The 25,315-nt window shown below is 35.0% G+C and overlaps 1 protein-coding gene across 4 annotated transcripts in view; it reads right to left on the bottom strand.

Moving 5' to 3' along the window:
* The window catches only part of UHRF1BP1L (UHRF1 binding protein 1 like), a 99,610-nt gene that overhangs the window by 36,194 nt on the left and 38,101 nt on the right, over positions 1-25,315 (bottom strand). For all 4 annotated transcript variants that reach the window (XR_006819603.1, XM_046011443.1, XM_046011442.1 and 1 more), the window contains 8 exons: positions 23,277-23,466; positions 22,571-22,711; positions 21,453-21,623; positions 16,084-16,264; positions 14,020-14,103; positions 6,334-6,516; positions 5,652-5,770; positions 2,052-2,193 (listed from right to left, as the gene is read on the bottom strand). Coding sequence is in view for 3 of the 4 variants with exons in the window: in XM_046011443.1 (XP_045867399.1) it covers positions 2,052-2,193; positions 5,652-5,770; positions 6,334-6,516; positions 14,020-14,103; positions 16,084-16,264; positions 21,453-21,623; positions 22,571-22,711; positions 23,277-23,466 (1,211 nt within the window). In the remaining variant the exon portion in view is untranslated. The remainder of the gene's footprint in view (positions 1-2,051; positions 2,194-5,651; positions 5,771-6,333; positions 6,517-14,019; positions 14,104-16,083; positions 16,265-21,452; positions 21,624-22,570; positions 22,712-23,276; positions 23,467-25,315) is intronic.

Genomic DNA, 25,315 nt, shown 5'->3' with positions numbered 1-25,315 from the left:
CTTTAAAAAAAAAAGAATCTATGGGGCTAGGGTTTAAATTGCTGAGAAAGAACTTTATATTTTTATCAGAAAAAATATATGTATTATAAAATGAGATTATATTCCTTTGGCACATGTTAACAAAATTGATCGAAATAAATAAGCCTAGATTAGAAATCAGAAATCCTGTAAACTAGTCTTAACTCTGAAGAATTCCTAGTTCAGGGATGTACTACTTAAAGAAAACAATTATTTGTGAGAGGTGAGGAGGGCTGGAAACTATGGGATTTTCCAGTTATAAACAAATGGTTGTGAATATCCTAGGAAGGCAGTGTATTATGGTTGGGGAATGGGGGGAAGACACACAATGACCTTTGATTTATGACCCATGCTTGAGTTTCAGCTGTGCCATCTTACTAAAGTGCTGAGCAAATGTCGTAACTTCCTTGTTTTAGTCAGGAAGGTAGAAAGAGAAACAAATGAGAATACATAAAAGACTGCTGAAAAGCATGAAGATGGTAAAAATTAGATCCCAAAACTTTGGCACAAACAAGGATTAATGGTTATATAGTTAAACAAAAAGGTATCACATAAACAAAGGCAAATTTTAGTTTTCAGAATTCATGGATGATCTGAGACAGTAGTATAGAAATTTACCATTCAAAGAATACAAACATATCATTATTTTAACTTTAGGACCCCCAAATAGCTTACAAATAAAAATCCACATAACTTAATGTTTCTAACTAAAGACAAGGGCCAAAGGTTATCCAAAGTATATAGCTGTGCACAAGAAAACAGCAATATATATATATATATATTTCTCTATAGCGAAAAGAGTAACTCCACCGTTAATTTTTCAATGAAATATAGTTTCGGATGGCTGGGTGGCTCAGTCAGTTAAGCATCTGTCTTCAGCTCAGATCGTGTTCCGAGTAGGATCAAGTCCCCATCCAGCTCCCTGCTCAGTGGGAAGTCTGCTCCCCCCCCCCCCACCCCCCGTTTGTGATCTCTCTCTCTCCCTCTTTCCCTCTCTCTCTCAGATGAATACAATCTTGGGCGGGGGGGGGGGGAGGGGGGGGGAGAAATATAGAGTTTTATATAGCTGAAATAGAAATAGGATTTTACTAAAGGGAAAAAAAATGACCTTATTCTGCAAATAACCGAACTTTGCTAAATTCTTTCATTCAGAGTCAAACCTCTGGGATAAAGTGAAGCATAACTTCTACATGATTCCCAACATTAAGGATGCTATAACCTCATGCACTGGGTGGCTCAGTTGATTAAGTGTCTGCGTTCAGCTCAGGTCATGACCTTCTGGTCCTTCAAACCCTGCCTCATCTCAGGCTCCTTTCTCAGTGGGAAGTCAACTTCTCCTCTCCTTCTGCCCCATCTCCCTGCTCATGAGATCCTTCATGCTCTCTTTCACTCTCTCAAATAAATAAAATATTGTTTAAAAAGATTTTTAAAAAAAGGATGCTGTAAGATAGTAAGAGAACAAAATATGAATAATCAGAATATGTGAAAAAATGCTATACTAGGCGCCTAGGTGCCTCAGTCTATTAAGCCTCTACCTCCCGCTTAGGTCATGATCTCAGGGTCCTGGGATCAAGTCGCGTGTTCAGTAGGGAGTCTGCTGTTCCCCCACTTGTGTTCTCTCTTTTTCACTTTCTCACCCACTCTAATAAAACCTTTAAAAAAACAATGCTATACTACAATTATATACTAAGTACAAAGACAAGTAAAGAACAACGGACTTTCGTATCTTTTTTCACGCTTGTAAAACTCAAAACCTGGGGTGCCTGGGTGGCTCAGTGGGTTAAAGCCTCTGCCTTCAGCTCAGGTCATAGTCTTGGGGTCCTGGGATCGAGCCCTGCATTGGGCTCTCTGCTCAGCAGGAGCCTGCTTCCTCCTCTCTCCCTGCCTGCCTCTCTGACTACTTGTAATCTCTGTCAAATAAATAAATAAAATCTAAAAAAAAAAATAAAATAAAAATAAAACTCAAAACCTTAGGAAGAAAAAAACAACTTCCTAAGTAACGGACAACTAATGAAAAAGCAGGAAACTCTTACTTGGAAAATCCTTTCCATCTGGATAGTAATATTCTGTGAATTCTATATAGACAGCTGACATTTCTTGTGGAAGATACAGGGATTTCTTATTGCAAGAAATCATACTCTTGGGGGAAGAACGACATTGTTCTGCTGTAGAGACCTAAAAAAAAAATAATTAAACATATTGAAGTACACTGAATAAAACCCTTTCCAAACAATTTATGCCCCATGAACATCACTTCAGACTCCTAAAACTACTTCAAATAATTTGTTAATTTCCAATGCAAACTTTATTATACTTTTAACTTCGCATTAAATTATTTTTGGTAATACCAATCAGCTATTCAAAAAATTATAACCTCTTTAAAGGCTTATCATATCAACTCTTTAAAATAGTCCTTGCAAACTTATTTTGAGCCATAAAATATCAGAGTATTTCTGTAACAGAAGTAAGTAAATGGCACAGTCAGAACACAGATCCAGGTCCATAAGAATAGACTGCTTCCCTGGTGTGTATTTACATTAATACTTTATTATAATTTATTATTATGAAAAATAATATAGCCACACAGAGTTTCAAGCTGGGATAATAAAAAAAATTATGGAGATAGATAATGGTGATGATGTGATGGCTGTACAACTCTGTGAATAAACATGCCAGTGAATGTGACACTTAAAAATAGTGAAATGCATCAAAACATTATGTTGCACGCTTGAAACTAATGTTATGTCAATTATACCTCATTTTTAATTTAATTCAATTAGCCAACACATAGTACACCATTAGTTTCATAGGCAGAGTTCAATAATCCATCAGTTGTGTGTAACACTCAGTGCTCATCACATCACATGCCCTCCTTAATGCCCATCACCTAGTAACACATCTCCCCACCAATCTCCCCTCCAGCAACCCTCAGTTTGTTTCTTAGAGTTAAGTTTCTCATGGTTTGTCTACCTCTCTGATGGCTTCCCATTCAGTATTCCCTCCTTTCCCCTATGATCCTCTGCTCTATTTCTTATATACTTCTTATATTCCACATGCAAGTGAAAACATGTAATTGGCTTTTCCTGACTTATTTTCCTCAGCATAATACCTTCCAGTTCCATCTACCTCAATGTAATTGGTAAATATTCATCCTTTCTGATGGCTGAGTAATATTCATATATATATATATATATATATATATACATACATACACACATACACACACACCACCTCCTCCTTATCCTCTCATCTGTCGATGGACATCTTGGCTCTCTCAACCGTTTGGCTATTGAGGACACTGTTGCTATGAACATTGCCATGCATGTGCCCCTTTGGATCACTATATTTGTATCTTTGTGGTAAATACCGAATAGTGCAATTGCTGGGACGTAGGGTAGCTCTCTTTTTAACTTCTTGAGGAAGAATACTATACTGTTTTCCAGGGTGGCTATAGCAGCTTGCATTCCCACCAACAGTATTAAGAGGGTTCCCCTTTCTCCACATCCTTGCCAACATTTGTTGTTTCCTGTCTTGTTAATTTTAGCCATTCTGACTGGTGTAAGGTGGTATCTCATTGTGGTTTTGGTCTGTATTTCCCTGATGCTGCGTAATGTGAAGCATTTTTCCATGTCTTCTTTGGAACAATGTGACGTTTTTGTCTTCTGCCCATTTCTTGACTAGATTATTTGCTCTTTGGGTGTTGAATTTGATAAAAGTTTGTTGTGGGCACTGCTAACAAGGCCCAGTGCCTTGTTAAAATGTTTAGCAACATCACTGGTCTCTATTCACTATTTGTCAGCAGCAACCCCTTCTGGCTGTGACAACCAAAACTGTTTTCAGAAATGGCCAAATAAATGCCCCCAGGGGGTAAAATTAGCCCCAGATGAAAACCACTGAGTAACATAAAAATAAATTTATTTATCAGAATAAACCATGACAATTCACATATGACAACACATATCTGAAATCATTTATTTAAGAATGTTATATATTCTGTTGTTGGTCTCAAGGATTGTAATATTAGACCATGTTTTATGATAGCCTGAACAATATAAATGGGACAATATAAACTTAGCTATGAAGTTATATTCACAAAATAGCCAATACTTGAGAGTTCAATAAGACAAAAAAAAAAAAGTATTTTAGGGTGCCTGGGTGGCTCAGTGGGTTAAGCCTCTGCCTTCAGCTCAGGTCATGATCTCAGGGTCCTAGAACAGAGCTCTCTGCTCAACAGGGGGCCTGCTTCTCCCCCATCTCTCTCTGCTTGCCTCTCTGCCTACTTGTGATCTCCCTCTATCAAATAAATAAATAGAATCTTAAAAAAGAAAAAAAAGACAAAAGTATTTTAGTTTCTTCCACTAAGAGCATTGTGTAATAAGGAATTTGGCCTTCAAAGAGAGGTATGCCCTTTATCACTGCTTCTGGGAGATAATTCTTTTTTTTTTTTTTTTAAAGATTTTATTTATTTATTTGACAGAGAGAGATCACAAGTAGATGGAAAGGCAGGCAGAGAGAGAGAGAGAGAGGGAAGCAGGCTCCCTGCTGAGCAGAGAGCCCGATGCGGGACTCGATCCCAGGACCCTGAGATCATGACCTGAGCCGAAGGCAGCGGCTTAACCCACTGAGCCACCCAGGCGCCCTGGGAGATAATTCTAAATTCAACTGATAGTTTGTGCTTACGGTGATTAAGAGTGGGGCTAGCCAGACCTGACAGTCTTGGTAGGCTTTAGAAGGTGTGGACTTTGGGTAACCTGGTATTAATCCACGTAGAGATTGAGTTCATCTACAAGGATAATACTTAATGCATGTTGTTACAGATCCATGCCGGGAAGCTATCATGTCCTGAGGACAAGAAGTTTCATATTTGGAACCCTCCTAGCCAATTCAAGGGCTCTTTCTATGGCTAAATCCAATTTATATCCTTTCTCTGTAATAAATGTAATTCTTAGTATAAATGTGTTTTTTTTTTTAATTCTTTATTTATTTATTTGACAGAGAGAAATCACAAGTAGACAGAGAGGCAGGAAGAGAGAGAGAGAGGGAAGCAGGCTTGTCGCTGAGCAGAGAGCTCAATGCGGGACTCGATCCCAGGACCCTGAGATCATGACCTGAGCCGAAGGCAGTGGCTTAACCCACTGAGCCACCCAGGCGCCCCTATAAATGTGATTCTTAGTATAATTTATTTCAGTGAGTTCTTTGAGTTACTCTGATTCTTGAATCCACAGGTAGTTTAGGGGAGACTCCTGAACTTGCAGTTGCTGTCAGAAGTCTTGTGAGGATTTGGCAGTCCGGAGGACTATGCTCTTAACCTCATAGTGTGGTTAATTCTGCATAACCATATAAACAAAAATTAATGAACTGACATTTTCTATCCTTTCCAGTTTAGCTATTTCATAAAACTGGTCCAAGATGAGGGGTTTTTGTTTGTTTTTTTCTTTTTAAGTAGGCTTCACACCAGCATGGAGCCCAATACAAGGTCTGAACTCATGACCCTGAGATCAAGACATGAGCTGAGATCAAACCCAGGTGCCCCTGTTCAAGATACTTTTATTAAATGAAATGGTGACATGAGTTTATAAGAGATACTTGCAGAAGGTGTTTATCAGAAGATCTAATTAAAACATAAGGCATACCTGGTATATATTGAAATCTGCAAGTCTAACCACAACAGAGCTAGACATTAACTTAGCTTTGGACTGTTGAGGTAATACTGAAGGTGTTCTGGAAGTCCCTTTCAGAGCTGAGTCTTTCTCTGTGGGAAATGAAAAAAACCTTTCAATTTATTGCAAAATTATTTTTATAACAGTCACTTTTTAATTATTAAAATAGCTACTAGAAATATACATGAACTCAACTGTCAAGATAATATATGTGAAAATACTTTATATATAAACTGATGTAGGAATATAAGTTATTGCAATGATTCCTCTTTATTGTGTGTGATTATTCCTTAAACAATAGTCATACTTACATCACATTTAAGATATTCTTGTAAAATAACTTTTACCTGAAATTCTTGTTAAAAAAAGAGAACTATTAGCCATTTAACAGTCTCAAAGATTCCATCTGGATATTATTCTTATTGATCATATTAATTTTAAAAGTGCTTTGGTCCATAATCCTATGGTCTGAATAAGGTCCGGAACTTTTAGATATTAAATATTAATTATTATGTTAATTATTAGATATTAATTATTAAATATTAATTTATCCACAGAAAATATCATACTATGATCGCTCACACACACAAACACACAGACAGGCACAGACACTTAATACCAGGGGAATGCCATAATGTTGTTATAGGTAAAATACCTGTTTGTGGGTGCTGGGGAGAGGCATGTGTTGGGGATTTAGGAGGTGAACCTACATTATGATCCTTTACAGCCTGCTTAAGCATTTCAACGTTGCACTCAAATTCATGTAACAACTCGTTGGCCCATCCATTTTTTGTTTTGGTTGCATCACTAAAATACATCCAATGATTACAACTATCTCCTGTAAAATGAATGACAGGTATTTCACTGAAAAAATGCACAAAATTGATTTATTTTATTATAGCCCTGCTTCTAATGAGATTTATTCATTTTCCAAGGGAGACCTTCTCAAGGGAGCAGTCTTCAAGAGCTTTTAAAAGCCTACAAGAGCTTTTAATCTGCCTAGAACGTAGAAGCAAAACATACAGAATACAGGAAAAGAATGTCAAAAGCAAATTATCTGAAAGGTTTCTATCAAGACCCACCACTGGTAGAACATCATTCAAAGTTTCCGTTACAAACAGTACTGCTGGTCAACCTTCACTGAATGCTCAACTACCTGGCATATCTCCACTACAAAGAACCCCAGAAAATGCTACCACAAAAAAAAGTCCTTTCATCAAAAATTTGTTATAAAATAGTGGCTAAAACCTATCCTTAAAATGATACAATAAAGATTATGAAGACACTAAAGACCAATTAAATATTTCAAGATAGATATCAGTCATAAAGATATAGATATATCTATACCTATATAGATTTTTTGGGAAGAAAAATAAAAGATGAGGATTATTAGGTTTCTCTGTAGCAAAAACTGAGAAAAGTAATATGTACAAAAAAGGGTTAAGAAAATAAAATCTTGATGACTAAGAATTTTACCTCCCAAAATATGAATTGTTTCTATAGTAAAAAAATATTTTATGTATATGTAAGTAACTTACAAATTAGGAGAACAGAAGTACAACAAAGCCTTCTAATAAAAATCAAAACAAACAGTAAAACCTTTAAATTCTATCAGGTACAGATAGAGAAATAACAAAGAACAGGAGATGGAAATTTATGAATATCACTTTCATAAAGTACTGAAAAAACACATTATACTTGCTTTTTCTTATTTTTGTGAATTTAAAAAAAGCCACACATCACCAAATAACAGATTGGTATAAAGTCAAATTACTTTATTTGGCCATAAATATATATACTTCTTGTTTTTATTATTTGGGAGAAAAAGCCTATCAATATTCAACTATTCAAAAGCATATTATGTATTTTCTCAGACTTTTGGCTAAAATCAAGTTTAAAAAGTCTATTAATGAAACTCAGAAAATACAGAAAAGTTTAAAAAAAAAAAAGTTCCAGGACTCTTCCTATAATGCAGCTGAAATTACTGTTATATTTTTACTATATATTCTTTCTTGACTTTTTTAATATACTAATAATATACTAATTTTTAAATTCAAAACACATCAGTAACTTACTTTTGCCACAATGAAAAAAATAAAATAGCATAAACTATGTCTTCCACATTCTGATTTTAAATTTTAAATTAATTATTTAGAATACTGACAAATGCTAACAATTATACTTTCTAATAATCTACACAAAACTCTACAAAATGCATAAATATTTTCTACGGCATTTGTATCTTCTTGTAAAGATATTACTGGGGAAAAAAATAACAAATGTCGGTTCTTTTTTCCTTAAAAAAATTAAGTTAGAGAGAGAGGGAAGATGGCAATAGAGTAGAACTACAGCTCACCTCAATCCAAAAATACAATTAGGTTACAATCAAATCATCCTAAGTACCCCAGAAATTGATCTCAACACTGGCAGAATGCCACTCTAAAGGAAAAGAAGAGGCCACACTGAAGGTAGGAAGTGTGGTGACATGGTTTGGGAGAGAAAGATCACTGTGGCTACTGTGTTGGGGAGGAGCCATAGTCACAAAGAAGGGTGAGAGACAAACTCACACACAGGGGAGCACATGGGGGAAATGAATTCCCATAAGCAGTGACTTGGAAGGCAAGAGAAGCCGAATTTCATGACTTCCAGCAACCAGAAACGCTTAAAGCTTGGAGTTCTGAAGGTCAGCATGCCTGGCTGTGAAAAAGCTCAGAGGACACTGAAGCAGCTCTTGTAAAGAAGACAGGCAAACAACCCACAAACATACAGCATGGGAACAGCAGTATGAAGAGCACCTGAAGCATGCACTAGGGAAGTAATTCACTCACCTTGGATTGTGTCCTAGAAAGAAAGCGTTCATGAAGAGACCCCTCGGGCAACAAAGGAACAGGCTAGCACTGCTTAGTGCTATTAGCACGGCCCACGCCCCTTAGCAGAAGCACAGGGTAACCTGCAGGAATCAGCTTACTGTGGACATTCACTACCTAACTTGCTTACACGAAACCTTGCTCCATACACTGCAGTCAAACTGCTCCTCCTACTCACACATGCCTCAATCCCAGTGTCGTGGACCCCCTCCCTCAGAAGACCTGTCCATATCCCTGCTGACTCTGCATCACCCTAAATGGGAGTTTTGAAGAGCCTCTGTTCCAGCAGCCGTGGCAACAGGTCTCATTTCGCAAGCAGACCAGAGCATACTTAGCTAAAATGCTCCATATTTAGGTCAGGGATAAAACACTGCCAATGAAAGGCAAAGAAAGCCTCTGCAGACAACTGGCCTGATGGATAAAGCAACCAGGAAACAACAACAGAGCATTCCCAGAAGCACAAGGACCTGGTGAACAGGGAATACCAGAAAGCAGGGCACTCCAGGACCTCTTTTTCATAAGGCCATTACCCTCAAGAACAGAAGACATAGCTGATTTTCCTAACACAGAGAAACAGGCACAGAAACTTAGACAAAACGAGAAGAGAAATTTATCTCAAGTGAAAGAATAGGACAAGGGCACAGCCTGAGAGCTAACTGAAACAAATATAAGTTACATCTCTGATAGAGAATTTAAAGTCATAATTATAAGTAGATTTAAAGTAATTATAAGATTATAAGAATTTAAAGTTAATTATTATTCACTGGACTTGAGAAGAGAGTGGAAGGCATGGGTAAGACCCTTAACACAGTGATAAGGAATGACATAGTAGAGATAAAAGGCTCAGTGAATGGAGAAACACCCTGGTGGAATAAGCAGCAGGACAGAAGAAGCAGAGGAACAATTTAGTGACCTAGAAGACAGATTAATGGAAAGTAATCAAGCTGAACAAAAGAGAGAGAAAAGAATTATCCAAAATGAGAAAAGACTTAGGGAACTCAATGATTCCATCAAACATAATAATATCAAACACAGTTTATAGAAGTCACAGAAAAAGAAGAGAGAAAAAAGGGGCCAGAAAACTCATTTGAAGAAATAAAAGAGGCAACCCTCTTGGGTCCCCTCCCTCTTCAGGAGCTTTGTACTCTATCATATTCAATAAATGTTACTATCACTCAATAAACTCTGCTTTTGCTGCCCACCAAGAAAAGAAAGAAAGAGAACAAAACAAAATTAAACAAAACAAAAGGAAAAGAGAAAAGAAAGAAGAAGAGAAATGAAAAAAGAAAAATGAAAAGAAAGGCTAAAAATTTCCCTAATCTGGCAAAGGAAACAGATATCCAGATCTGGGAGGAACTTTCCAAGTGCACATGGAATATTCTCCAAAATAAATCTCAACAAATTCAAGAATGTTGAAGTCATACGATGAACCTTTTCTGACCAAAAGACTATGAAACTAGAAGTCAACTACAAGAAAAAATCTGGAAAGATCACAAATACTTAGAGGTTAAATAACATGGTACTAAACAATAAATGAGTCAACCAGAAAAATAAAAGAAATAAAAAAGTAAATGGAAATGAAGATATAAGGGTCCAAAACCTTTGGGATGCAGCTAAAGCAGTTCTAAAAGGGAAGTTTATAGCAAAACGGCCCTACCTCATGAAGCAAGAAAAATCTCAAATACCACCTAACCATCAAAAGGATCTAGGAAAAGAAAAACGAACAAAATCCCAAACCAGTAGAAGGACATAATAAAGATCAGAGCAGAAATAAATAAAAAAGAAACTAAAAAAAAAAAAAAACCAAAAAACCAAAAAAACAAAAACAGAATAGATCAATGAAACCACCAGGAGCTATTTCTTTGAGGAAAAAAAAAAAAAAATCAAAAAAGTTGATAAATGTCTAGCCAGACTTAAAAAATGAAATTGGACTCAAAATCACAAATGAGAGAGGAAAAATACCAACCAAGACCACAGAAATACAATTGTAAGAGAATATTATGAAACACTATATGCCAACAAATTAGACAACCTAGAAAAGATGCATAAATTTCTAGAAACATATAAACTACTAAAACTGAAACAGGAAAAGAAAATTTGAACAGACTGTTAAGCAGCAAGGAAACTGCATTAGTAATTAAAAAAACTCCTGACAAACAAAAGCCCAGGACCAGATGGTTTCACAGGCAAATTCTACCAAACATTTAAAGAAGAGTTAATACCTACTTTCTCCAAACCACTCCAAAAAATTAGAAAAGGAAAAAAAACCTTCCAAATTCACTCTATGAGACCAGCATTACCTTGATACCAAAATCAGGTAAAGATACCACTGAGAAAGAGAACAATAAACCAATATATCCCTGATGAACATAAGTGCAAAATTCTCAACAAAATATACTAGCAAACTGAATTCAACAGCACATCAGAATAATCACTCACCATGAACAAGTGGGGATTCATTCCTGGGTTGCAACGGTGGTTCAATATTTGCAAATCAATCAATGTGATATACCACATCAAAAAGAGAAAGGATAAGAACCATAAGATCGTTTCAACAGGTGCAAAAAAAGCATTCGACAAAGTACGACATCCATTCATGATAAAAACCCTCATCAAGGTAGGTTTGGAGGGAACATACCTCAACATAATAAAGGCCATATATGAAAAACCTAGATGAACATTATCTTTAATGAGGAAAAACTGAGAGCTTTTCCCTAAGGTCAGGAATAGAGCAAGGATGTCCACGCTCACTACTTTTATTCAGCATAGTACTGCAGTCCTAGCCACAACAGATAACAAAAAGAAATAAACAGCATCCAAATCAGCAAGTAGAATGTGGAACTTCTAATATTTGCAGATGACATGATACTACATTTGGAAAACCTGAAAGACTACAGCAAAAAACTGCTACAACTGATAAACGAATTCAGTAAAATCACAGGATAAGGTTCGCCTCCCCTCCCCAAAAAGAACCTGAGGGTTTTGAAGGGTCAGGGGTGGGAGGTTGGGGGAACAGGTGGTGGGTAATGGGGAGGGCACATTTTGCATGGAGCACTGGGTGTTGTGCAAAAAGAATGAATACTGTTACGCTGAAAAAATAAATAAAATGGAAAAAAAAAAATCACAGGATAAAATAGCAATGTATAGAAATCGGTTGCATTTCTATACACCAATAATGAAATAGCAGAAAGAGAAATCGAAGAATCAATCGCATTTACAATTGCCCCCAAAACCGTAAAATACCTAGGAATAAACCAATCAAAGAGGCAAAGGAAGTATATCCTGAAAACTATAAAATGCTGACTAAAAAAAAACCAAAGAAGGGCGCCTGGGTGCTTCAGTCAGTTAAGCAGCTGCCTTTGGCTCAGGTCATGATTCCAGAGTCCTGGGATCAAGTCCCGCATTGGGATTCCTGCTCAGCAAAGAACCTGTTTCTCCCTCTCCCTTTGCCTGCCACTCTGCCTAGTTGTGCTCTCTATCTCTCTGTCAAATAAATAAAATCTTAAAAAAAAAAAACAAAACTGAAAAAGACACAAAGAAATGGAAAGATATTTCTTTCCATATAGGGCGTTTGCCCTTTTATGGATTTATTCCTAGGTATCTTGTGGTTTTGGCGGCAATTGTAAGTGGGACTGATTCTTTGATTTCTCTTTCTGCTGTTTCATTATTGGTGTATAGAAATGTAACAGATTTCTATACATTGATATTTTATCCTGGATTAGAAGAATATTGTTAAAATGTTATACCATCCAAAGCCTACAAGTTTAATGCAATTCCCATTAAAATACCAAAGGTATTTTTCTCAGAACTAGAACAAACAATCCTAAAATTTATATGGAACCACAAAAGACCTCGAAGAGCCAAAGCAATCTTGCAAAAGGAAGTAAAGCTGGAGGCAGCACAACTCTGGACTTCAAGTCATATTACAAAGCTGTAATCATCAAGACAGTACAGTACTGGCACAAAAACAGATAGATTAATAGAAGAAAAAAGAAAACCCCCAGAAATAAACCCATAACTATATGGTCAATTAATTTTTAACTAAGCAGAAATGACTATCCAATGGGAAAAGAATAGTCTCTTCAAACAAATGGTATTGAGAAAACTGGACAGAACCATGCAAAGGAAACAAACTGGACCACTTTCTTACATCAAACACAAAACAACTCAAAATAGATTAAAGACCTAAATATGAGACCTGAAACCATAAAAAATCTATTAGAGAACAGGCAGTAACCTCTTTAACATCAGCCATAGCTACTTTTTTCTAGATACGTCTCCTGACACAAGGGAAACAAAGGCAAAAATAAACTACTGGGACAACATTAAAATAAAAAATTTTGCCCAGCCAAGAAAACAATCAACAAAACTAAAAGGCAATCTATGGAATGGGAGAATATATTTGCAAATGACATATCTAAATAAGGATTAGTATCCAAAATATATAAAGAACTGACACAACTCAACACCTAAAAACCAAATAATCCAAGTAAAAATGGGCAGAAGACATGAACAGACATTTTTCCAAAAAAAACATTCAAATGGCCAACAGATACATGAAAAGATGCTCAACATCATTCATCATCTGGGAACTATAAATCAAAACTAATGAGATAGCACTTTACACCTGTCAGAACAGTTAAAATCAGTAACACAAGAAATAACAGGTGTTGGCAAGGATGTGGAGAAAGGGAATCCTTTGCACTATTGGTAGGAATGCAAATTGGTGCAGTCACTCTGGTAAACAATATGGAGGTTCCTCAAAAAGTTAAAAATAGAACTCCCCTATGATCCAGCAATTGCACTAGTGGGTATTTACTCAAAGAAAGGGAACACTAATTCAAAGGGATACATACACCCCTAAGTTTATTACAGCATTATTTACAATAGCCAAGGTATGGGAACAGCCCAAGTGTCCAGGATAGATGAATGGATAAAGAAGATGTGGTGTATATCTAAAATGGAATATTATCAGCCATAAAAAAGAATTTTATCATTTGCAAGGACATGGATAGAGCTAAAGAGTATAATACTAAACAAAATCATTCATTCAGAGAAAGACAAATAGCACGATTTTACTCATGTGGTATTTAATAAACAAAACAAAGGAGCAAAGGGGAAAAAAAGAGGAACACATTAAAAAACAGACTCTTAATTACAGAGAACAAACTGATGGGGGGGTGGATGTGGCTGCGTAAAAGAGGTGACAAGGATTGAAGACTGCAGTTGTGATAAGTACTGAGTAATGTATGCAACTGCTGAATCACTATACTGAACCCCTGAAACTAATAAAATATTGTATGTTACCTAACTGGAATTAAAATAATAAAAAATAAAAATAAACATACATTAAATTAAAACAAAATAAAATAAAATGAATTAAAGCAAATAATAAATATAAAAGGAAATGAGATAAACTGTTGATATAACTTTAAAGCAGCATTTACATCTATTAAAGAAATTATTAAGCATACCTGCTTTGTGATAAGGATAATAATCTATAGTTAACTGTGTAAAAGACAGTTGCATAGCCCCTCCAGTAATACGTCTATTTGATTCTGGAAAAAGAAAAAGAATAATAAAGTGAGAGAAAGAGAAAGAAACATTAAGCAAGTATCAGAAACACTTCATTTATCGTATTTGCAATCCAAGCAGTGATTAACTGTCTCTATTATCACAGATAATATATTAAGGATTTCAGGAAATGCAATTCAATCCCATCAGTGTTTACTGAGCCCCTATCATTTGCAAGGTACCAAGCTAAAAGGTGAGGACACAAAAAGAACAGAACTTTTATATTCACAGCCCTAACCATACGCCAAGCACTGTTTTAAATACCTTATTTTTTGCTCATTTGCTCTTCCTTACAATCCTGAGATAGACAATATTATCATCATCATCATCCCCATTTTCCAATTAAGTAAACTGAGACACAAAGAGGTGAATTAAAAAGATCAATGTCATTTTAGCCAAGAAATACAGAGCTGGTTTTAAACCTAGGAAAAATATTAACCACTACACTATATAATCCTATCTCTCGCTGAGATGGAAATTAAGCCTATAGGGTCAGGTAAGTTGTCCAAATTAACACAGCTATAGGAAGATTAGAAAGTAGATCACAACTCAGTGTGACTCCAACATAAAAATCAAATTTTAAAACAGCATGAATAAATCAACTGGAAGTAAGGAAAATATAAATTAAGATACCACTAAGTACAAATGAATATAATTCATTTCAGACCTTTCTGGATTTTAGAACAGATCTGTACAATCAGGGAAATATTGTGGTAGAGTTTTCCCTTTAAATAACATAATTCAACTTATTCTATGAAGAAATATAGTGATAAATGTACAAAAAGCTTAGAAGACTCTCTATTCTTTTGCTTATTACTTAACTTTGACCCTTCATTTTATTATTTTGGGTTATTTTAACTTTTCCACTTTCCTTTCATCTAACTAAAGCAGAAGAGGCCAACTTTAAATCAAAAGACACAAAGGTAGACAAAAGAAAAGAGAACAAATCCTTCTCTAACTCCAAACGTTCCTCACCTTCTTCCACCCTTCATCCAGTCACTGATACCTGGCTGCCTTATCTGATGAAGGCAAGGTAACTTCAGCTAAATATCTGGGATCAGTCTCAATATTTTCTCTTTCAGCTTTAAAAATACAGAGCAACAATTTTCACAGATACATGAATCAGGTCTGAGGTAGAATGGTCAGATATTAATATCCCAGTTTTAAAGAGATCCTCAGCTTGATCCTCAAGCTCACCAAAGTTCGAGAACTACTGTCTTGGAAGGTGGCCCACTTGATGAACCCTCCCAAAACTTATATGGGCCAGGAACACTCTCCAATGGAAACAGAAATGCCTAGCACCTACATTATGGAACCACAGATTTTCAAAGCGACCAAGAATAGCTTCCCACTTACTCCACTTACTCCACTGTAATTCTCCAAAATAAGAGAAATAAAAGCTAAAAATAAAGAAAAAACTTACTAACTAGAATTTAGCTTCCCAAGCAAATTTTGGGGGGATTACTGGTAAAGAGACACAAGAAATGGTAAACAACCACACAGCTGTGTTTACATGTACATGGGTCAGAAAAATGAAGACAGACCACCATGGGAAAACATGTGTGCAAATAATTATGAATTGCATATGGACTCAAATTTAATTTAGACAATTTCAAAATTATGAAAAAGTTAATTCAAAGGCAAGTCTAATATTTCATCATCCTCCAAGGATGTCATCTATTTAGTCCTTGATTTTTTTTTTAAACCTAATATTACTGGTAGTATCTGGTGAAATACTAGCTAACAATTAATTGTGCTAAAATACTAAGTCCTAAAGCAAAAGAAATTTCATACCAATATATATTGATTAAAATTACAACTTTCATCTATGTATCTCACATGAATGATAAAATTATGACCAGCTATCATACCAGACATACTATATATTACATATGATAAACAATTCAGTTTTGTAGGAAATCCTAGAAAAACCAAAATAGTTTGAAATAAGCAGCTTTTATTACCTTTTTCTTTAGCATGAATATCATCACATATGTGTAGATCTAGATGAGAAATTACCAAGTGATGAGAGGTTTCTTTAACATCAAAGTCATTGAATAGTTTCACAATTGCATCATTTAGATCCGGAGCATTTGAGGTCTGCGGTGTCTTCACTTGTTGGGTAGATGGGGTTACTGTAGAGCTCTAAAAGATTCAAAACTGTCTTATCACTTTAAGTTAAATGTTTGAAATTCCACAAATAAGAAAACTTAAATATCTTTAGTAATGAAATCATGAAAAATAAGCTAATATATTTTCTTATCAATAACTCAATTCCCCCCAAATATTTTCTGAATTACATGAGAATAAAGTTATATCTAAAAACTGGAGAACTACACACAATTTGAACATGAAACCAATGTATTTTAATAAATACTTGAATAGTTATATTTATATACTTTAAGTCCTTATTCTAGAAAATATTAACTATTCAAGGTGGCTTATTCAAATAGTATTAGTTCTACATATTAGAAGAGAAACAGGGGCACCTGGGTGGCTCATTCAGTGGAGGAGTTTTCCCCTTAAATAACATAATTCAGCTTATTCTAGAAGGGAATATAAAGAGTGATAAATGTAAAAAAGCCTAGAAGACACTTTTCTCTATTCTTTTGCTTATTACTTAACCTGGACCCATCATTTTGTTATTTTGGTTTAAAATTTCCATTTCTTGGTTTCAGCTCAGGTCATGATCTCACCTGTTGTGAGACAGAGCCCCATGGTAGGCAAGGACTTAGCGGGCAGTCTGCTTGAAGATTCTCTCCCTCTACCCCTCCCCCACCCAGCACAGTCTCCCCAACCCCCCACTCTCAAATAAATAAATCTTTAAAAAAAAAAAAAAAGAAACAAATGTGAGCCCTGTATATTATCAGCTGTATATACTATTATACATCCTGTAAAAATAAATCACTTCTTTGCAAAGTGCTTGTGATATGGTACAGAGTACTCTAAGTGCTCTGGTGCCTCTCATAAGAGATGTAGCACATCCTTTGAACGTGGATATCTGAAGAAGCCAGAAAGCAGAAGAGATTTATAATAGACTCTGAATTCAAATTCTCTTTTTTTTTTTAAGATTTTATTTATTTATTTTAGAGAGAGAGAGATCATCAGTAGGCGGAGAGGCAGGCAGAGAGAGAGGAGGAAGCAGGCTCCCCACCAAGCAGAGAGGCCGATGCAGGGCTTGATCCCAGGACCCCAGGATCATGACCTGAGCCGAAGGCAGAGGCTTAACACAAAGCCGCCCCTCAAATTCTTTTCTCCCCAAAGTGAAGAAGCATAGAATACTACTGAAGTATAAAGACTGATGAGAACCTAAAAGCCTAAAATGATACTACATATGTAAGCATACTATAAGATCACCTGTTATATAAGCTATAGAACTGTACATGAATTTGGTAATAACAAAATGAAGACCAAATTTTTCATAAAAAAATTAACAAGTTTCTAATTAAGAAAAATTCATTAATAAAAGTATAGTTAGTGATGTATGGAAAATTAAAGTATATATATTTTGCTCGTATACATATTTACACATTATCTATTAAGAACTATCTGTAAACAAATTTCAAAGTATACTCAGTAAATGAGAATTTCTCATAGAAAATGATCAAGACCCACAGTGATTAAAGAAAAGAAAAGATGAAATATAATTGTAAAGCCTTAAATTCCAGGAGCTCCAGAAAAATTTTCTTACTAATTGTCAAAGTAATTTCCATTAAGATAAATCACTTATTTTTATTTTTACTTTTTTTCAGTTGGCTCCAGGCCCCACATGGAGCCCAACACAGTGCTTGAACTCAGGACCCTGAATTCAAGACTTGATCTGAGAACAAGTCAGATACTTAACGAACTGACCTACCCAAGTGCCCCAAGACAAATCACTTTAATGTTCTACTTTCAAAGCTTTAACGGACTACTCTTTATATCTATGACTGTGCAATTTTGAAGGAAAAAATTTTCATGTATTTCTTTTTTTTTTTTTTTAAGATTTTATTTATTTGTCAGAGAGAGAGCATAAGCAGGGGGAGCGGCAGGTAGGAGGAGAAGCAGGCTTCCTGCTGAGCAAAGAGCCTGATGTGGGACTCAATCCCAGGACTCTGGGATCATGACCTGAGCTGAAGGCAGTCACTTAACAGACTGAGCCACCCAAGCGTCCTCTCCTGTATTTTTTCAACAATGTTTTCTATCTTCTTCACAAAAAACAACAACAACAACAAAAAAAAACTGATATAAACAAAAACGTAAACATTAATCTTTCTACAAACCCTTTTCTTAATGTTGTGGTAGATTCAGTTTTTATATGCTGTTTGTGGGGAATGAGGGGAAGTGGGCCATTATGACCTCTTTTAACTTCTGAATTATCTTAACATTTCTTGGTTTTCAATGTAGTCTTCCCTTTTAGAGAAGGAAAGGATGAAGCTAATCAAATATTTATGACAGAAGGTATCTCTCAATTTGTACAGCTGAGCAAAGGAACACTGTCAACTACTTCACTCATTCATCCACTCTCTTGGTCTTCAAATCACGACTCTGTGGAAATGTGGTTAAGTAAATCTACTAAGAAATATTAGGGAACAAGAAAAAAAATAGTAGTTATAAAGACTAACAACATGAAGAAAATTGTATACATCCATTTACTACATATTAAAACTAGGAAAACTGCCGGTGCCTAGGCAAAGAAACCTGTATGGAACTCAAAATGCTAACACTGGTTTTATTATTGTGATAGGATTATAGAACTTCATCCTTGTTTCTAGTTTTCTAATCTGTATCTTTATCTGGTTTCCTAATCTATATTCTATCTAAATGTATCCACATATTATATAAATAAGACCTACATTAACACCAACACTCTGTCTACTAGCCTTTAATTTTAATTACCATGTCTGTTACTGACATCCTAAATTATTCTGTGTTACAGTTTAGTGTTCTGTTCATCAAGCTTATAAAATCAGACTCCCCCAGAGAATTATAAAGATATCTCATTGGCTATTTAAATAGTATTTATTGGTAGAATGATACAAGGTTCACCGTCAATTCTTCATTTCTTTTTATGGCTAAAAGTTCTAGAAAACTATTCAAATAAATAGGTAAGTTGGAATGAAAACAACTTTATTTTAGCAATATGACATGATTCTTTGAATTCCTTCAAGTTATATGACAGGATTCATGAAATGATTTTAAAAAATGTTTTAAATAATCTAATAGCTGATATGTATAGATCCTCCTTCAAAAGTGTTGAAAGCAGGGGCGCCTGGTGACTCAGTCAGTTAAGCGGCTGCCTTTGGTTCAGGTCATGAATCTGGAGTTCCAGGATCAAACCCTGCACTGGGCCACCACTTGGCGGGGAGTCTGCTTCTCCCTCTGACCTTCCCCTACTCATGCTCTCTCTTACTCAATCTCTTTCAAATATATAAATAAAATCTTAAAAAACCTTTTTTTAAATGTGTTGAAACCAAAGAAGTGGAAGTAGAAACCACCTGACTTGCTACTTTGTCATTAGTCATTGACTTCCAATATGAGTAACAGTATTTCAAATTACCTCTGTCTTGTCATGAGTAACAGTATTTCAAATTAACTCCTCTTGTCACCCCAAGCTTTTAAAATTTTTTTTCCCCTCTTCTTGGACAAATCCATCATAGTAAGAATGAGTAAGAAGTAGGAAGAAGGCCTTTCATTTGTCAAGTAGGATAAGAGCAGTTTGGAAAAGGGAGAATAAATCTGACATTTTACCATAAGCACATTCTCTAACAGACCAAGTTTAAGAAAGAACACATCAAAATGGAGTATGTGTGACCCAGTTTCCTTAAAACCTGGAAAGGTGTATTATCTTGAGAGGCATGTGTATGTAACTCTCAAAGACTTCTCTAGTAATGCCAAACTCAATTTTATCAGAAAATACCATGCTCTTTAACAATATATTTTGCAGATTCCATTCCCTCATCTGACATACCCTTTCCCTCACCTATGAACTATTTATTTTTTTAAAAAGCCTCTGAAATCATAATTTAAACCAGTGAAGATTTTTTAAAAAATTTTATTTATTTATTTGACAGAGAGAGAGAGATCACAAGTAGGCAAAGAAGGAGGCAGAGGGTGGGGGGAAAAGCAGGCTCCCTGCCAAGCAGAAAGCCCAATTCGGGGCTTGATCCCAGGACCCTGACATCATGACCTGAGCCGAAGGCAGAGGCTTAACCCACTGAGCCACCCAGGTGCCCCGAACTTCTTATTTTTAAGACTTATTTTTATTATCCTCTCTTTGTGAAACCTTTCCAAACTATGCAGTTGACTATAACTTTATGCTTCTATGGTTCCTTCACTCCCCTTTTTATTTGCACTTTCGTGGGATGCCTGGGTGGCTCAGCCAAGCTGCTGCCTTCGGCTCAGGTCATGATCGGAGGGTCCTGGGATCAAGTCCCACATGAGGCTCCTTGCTAGTGGGGAGCCTGCTTCTCTACCTCTGCCTGCCACTCTGCCTGCTTGTGCTCTTGCGCTCTGTCTCTCTCTCTGACAAAGAGAGAAAATCTTTAATTAAAAAAAAAAAGAATTCTGTGTAGAAAAAACACAGACATTTTAAAAAAATGAACTAGATGAACTACAATGATTTGTTTTATATTTGACTTACCATTATACTGAGATCCTTGAGGACAGGGTCTGATAATATTCACTTTTACATCCACAGTGTCTAGCCCTGCTCCTTATCACATAGCAGCTAGACAGTAACTAATGCCAATTCAATAGTCATAGGAAAGCCTAAAATGTATGCTACTTCCATGTACCAAGCCAGATTACCAAAAAGCCATATGTCTGAGATACATTACTCTGTTTCCAAAGAAATAGCTTCATAGAAATAGGATTTCACAATACCCTTGTTTTTATTAAGAACAGATACAATGCCAACAGTTTTGTGTTGAACTTCAGCAACTCCCCAGGTTTTTGTTTTTTTTTTACATTTTCTGCAATATTAATTCTCACATTTCTCCTTTGACTATACCCAAGTTTTTTCCTTTTGCCCTTACTTTAGTAAGTTTAAGTTGTATTTTACTTCCTAAAAAGAGGTATTTATAACATCAAACTTTTACATCATCATTAACTCTTATGCTTAATACAAAACTCCGAACAAAATAAGCATTATATAGACAGAAACACACTTAATATATGTTTTCACATAGATTCCATGAAAATTAACATATCTAGATATGTTAACAGTAACATATCTAGATAAAAGATTCTTGGACTCAAAGTCTCACAATCTATTTCACATAAAGAAAACAACTAACCATTCTGATTTTTAAACCATTTACAGATTTAAGTGTTTTTCCTCTTAAAAGCATACCTGTGTAGGTTCAGGAGCCATGCTCTTCCTTTGTTCTGTTGATTTTTCTATTGCTTCACTGAGAGATTTTGCATATTGTACCATAGCCTTCAACTGGGAATCCGTTAAAACCCATAATAAGTCATCCAATATTAGAATTAACTTTGTTGCAATAACATTGCAGTCCTTTAACTGTCAAAAAAAAATCATTCATAAAATTAAGCCAAGACATAGAACTCACAATGCACTAATGTTTTAAAAATATTTAAAATGTTTGAATGAAATATGGATCCTTCCTTCATTCACCAAGTATTTATTGTACTCCTATACTACAGAAGGAATATCTCCTTGTATTGGAGATACGGTGGTTAAAGAAAGACTCACAAATTCCTGTACCTTAACAGATGCAGTTGCACATTATACAGGTACAAGTGTTTATATAATTTAAATTTGCATTTATAGCTAACAAATCACAAAATTACCTATATTAATTGTGCTAATTCTAGTATAGAAAGAAACATTAAAATTAAAAACTGAAATGCTATTTTAACCACATTTCACAAAACTGTATTAAGTATTATACTCTGAAAAAAATTTTCAATTTAATTTAGAATATTTATTTGGGTCTAGTGATATAAAACCTATTATTGAGAATTTAATTGAGCCACGTTTTAAAAAGTCATTAGTCCTTCATTAAATTTCATTACAATCTATGGTGAAGTCTCACATTCTGAGGTCTTTAAGTAACTATCTTCCCTATTTATTTAAATTACCATTCATATCTTAATAACCTTCTAAAAGCTAGTAGTTTTGGCTTCTGATAATGGAGGTTTTGCTGTCTACATACTCCTAAGTAAGACTCAAAAGAAGAATGAAATTATAAGACAGCTAATGTTTGGAAATATTTGGCAATGGAGAATCTATTAAATTTATCAAAAGTAAAAATCTAAATATTAAATCTAGAAAACTGAAAAATGTTATTATTATACTAGATTTCTTCAAATACTGTTGGAGGAACTATATTTCCTTTTATTTTGCCTTGTTTTAATATTCCAATGTTTGAACTGAAAATTATTTAAAATTTCCTCTCAATTCCACTAGTTACCACATGAACTGAAAAGATAACCCTGATGACTTACTCTTCTTTTAAGTGTGACTCTGATTTTTGATTGGTTGGTTATTAATCGAACGGGAGCACACATAATTTCAAGATGTGAACTTTGAGTAGCATCTGCTTCTATTCGAATCATCTGCCAATTTATTTCTTTAAATGTCAAAACCTAAGGAGAACAAAGAGATTAGCTTCAGTTACTCAGGCAAAACAGAATGAGAGACATGTAGATTTATAAAAACAACAAAAAAGCTAAACAAATAAGATAAATAAAATTGTATGTCTTTACCAATTTTATGACACTCTTGCTATATTCACTATGCTTTTATTTTAAATCATATAGTTAAAATAAACTGTATAGTTACAAACTTTAATTATATTCATTATTCATAGAGCTGTTAATACTTTTTAAATTTTGATATAAATTACAAAAATCATTTGAATCTTGTGAACAAGAAAAATGTATATTTAAAATTCAATTCTGAGTAGCTGAGAAGTTAAAATGGGGTTCATTAAAAAATGGGGTCATGAATTATAAATGGATATAGAAAAAACACTAAAATGTGCACATTTTTAATTAAATAACTAATAGAAAGGAATAGTTAAAAGGTCAGAGTAAATGTAGTATGTGAATCTAGGTAACTACATGAAGTAATTATTTTTAAATGTCCTCTTTTATTTATCTATCAGTGACTAAAACATTTTTTAAACAAGAATGAAAAAAAAATGTTTACCTCTCCTCTCTGTGGATCTTGAATACGAGTAAATCTTAAATCTCCATGTTCCCAGTTTGCATTTACACTATAGATCCTTAGCTGGGAAAGTTCAAAGGATGCATTGAAAGCTTTTGCCCCAATGCGGATAACAATGGAATTTACAGAAACAGTAATTCCCTCAACTACTTTTTCAGCAAAGCCATATTCACTGGAAAAACAAAGCAGAACAAAAAATAATGCACTAAAGCCAAAATAAATCATGAAAAGGTTATCTGTCAATATTCACACACAAGTGCACAAACTGACCATTAAATTATTCATTTTTACGTAAAAATTTTTGGTTAAAACAATAATCTAGGCTGATTAGATATAAATTATAAAAATGTTCTTCTCAAATGATAAAAGATTTTTAAAATTTAAGGTTTCTCTCTTTTCGGTAAGTTTTAATTTTATCTCCAGTATAGTTAATATGCAGTAATACATTACTTGCAGGTGTGCAACAGTGATCTAACAATTCTACACACTATTCAGTGGTCATCTTAAGTGTACTCTTTAATCTCCATCATCTCCATCATCTATTTTACTCACCTCTCCCCTCTGGTACCCATTAGTTTGTTCTCTATACCTAAAGACTTTGTTTCTCGGTTTGTTTCTCTTTTTTTTCCCTTTGCTCATTTGTTCTGTTTCTTAAATTCCAAAATCATGATATTTTTCTCTGACTGACTTATCTTGCTAAGCAGTATAAGCTCTAGATCCATCCACGCTGTTCCAAATGGCAAGATTTCATTATTTTTTTATGGCTGAATAATACTGCATTGTAGATATAAAGCACTTTTTCTTTATGCATTCATCAATCAATGGATACTTGGGCTGCTCCCATATCTTGGCTATTATAAGTAATGCCACAATAAGCATAGGGGTGAGTGTATCTTTTCTAATTAGTGTTGTTGCATTCTTTGATGCAATTCAGTAGTATTCAATGTTGTTGTATTCAGTAGTGAAATTACTGGATCGTAGGGGTAGTTTTATTTCTAATCTGTTGAGGAACCTCCATACTGTGTTCCACAGTGGCTGCACCAGTTTGCATTCCCACCAACAGTGCATTTTACCCCCCAAATCCTTGCTAACGTTTGTTCCTTGTGGTTTTGATTGTGGCCATTTTGATAGGTGTGAGTGAAGATTACTGTTTATTTTATTATTATTTTTCTTTTCAGAGAGAGAGAGGGTATGTGTGCATGAGCAGAGGAAGGGCAGAGGGAGAGAGAATCTTAAGTGGGTGCCATGCCCAGCAAGGAGACAGATGCAGGGCTCCAGCTTATGACCCTGAGATCATGACCCAAGTGGAAATCAACAGTTGGACACTTAACCAACTGAGTGACCCAGGCCCCCCTGAAAGGTTCTTCTTCAAATTAGGTTATTGTAATCACTATCCCAAACTGCCTACTCTCAAGTTGCCAGAAGTTCAAACAACTGGAATCTATAAAGTAAGTAAGAGAGCTAAGTTCCTGAAATAAAGAAGGTTACAGACTATAACTACAATATAATCTCAAATTTAGGAATAAAGTCAGAAAAAGTTTACATTTTCTAATCCAATTCAGCAAATATTTACTGAGCATCTACCATGTGCACAATGCTGGGACATAAAGAAAACCAAAATATAGTGTGGTATTCCAGGGCTCGCAAGTTACTTGGAGAAGAAAAACACATACATCCTAGGAACTGAAACATTAGGCAATGTGTAATTAAGTGCTTTAAAAAAGGAATCATCACTACATTTGGTAGAGGAAGAAACTGTTCATAACTAGGGAAATCTATCCAGGAAAGAAAAATACATTTCCTACAGGGAGTGATGGTAAGAAGGGAAATCTTCTATTAGGGAAAAGTACAAGCAAAGGCACAGTGAAGTGGGAAAGTCGAGGCAACATTTTGAGAATAATTAGTACAGTATGACTGAAATATAGACTATCAATATATTTTGGCAGGAAGGGTAGTGAAAGTTTGTCCAACTGACACATTACTTCAATTATTATCACTACGACCATTATTCCTAAATCTAA

The sequence above is a fragment of the Meles meles genome, chromosome 7, assembly GCF_922984935.1.
Source record: "Meles meles chromosome 7, mMelMel3.1 paternal haplotype, whole genome shotgun sequence".
Lineage (NCBI taxonomy): Eukaryota > Metazoa > Chordata > Mammalia > Carnivora > Mustelidae > Meles > Meles meles.
This window is presented reverse-complemented; position numbering and strand designations above follow the sequence as displayed.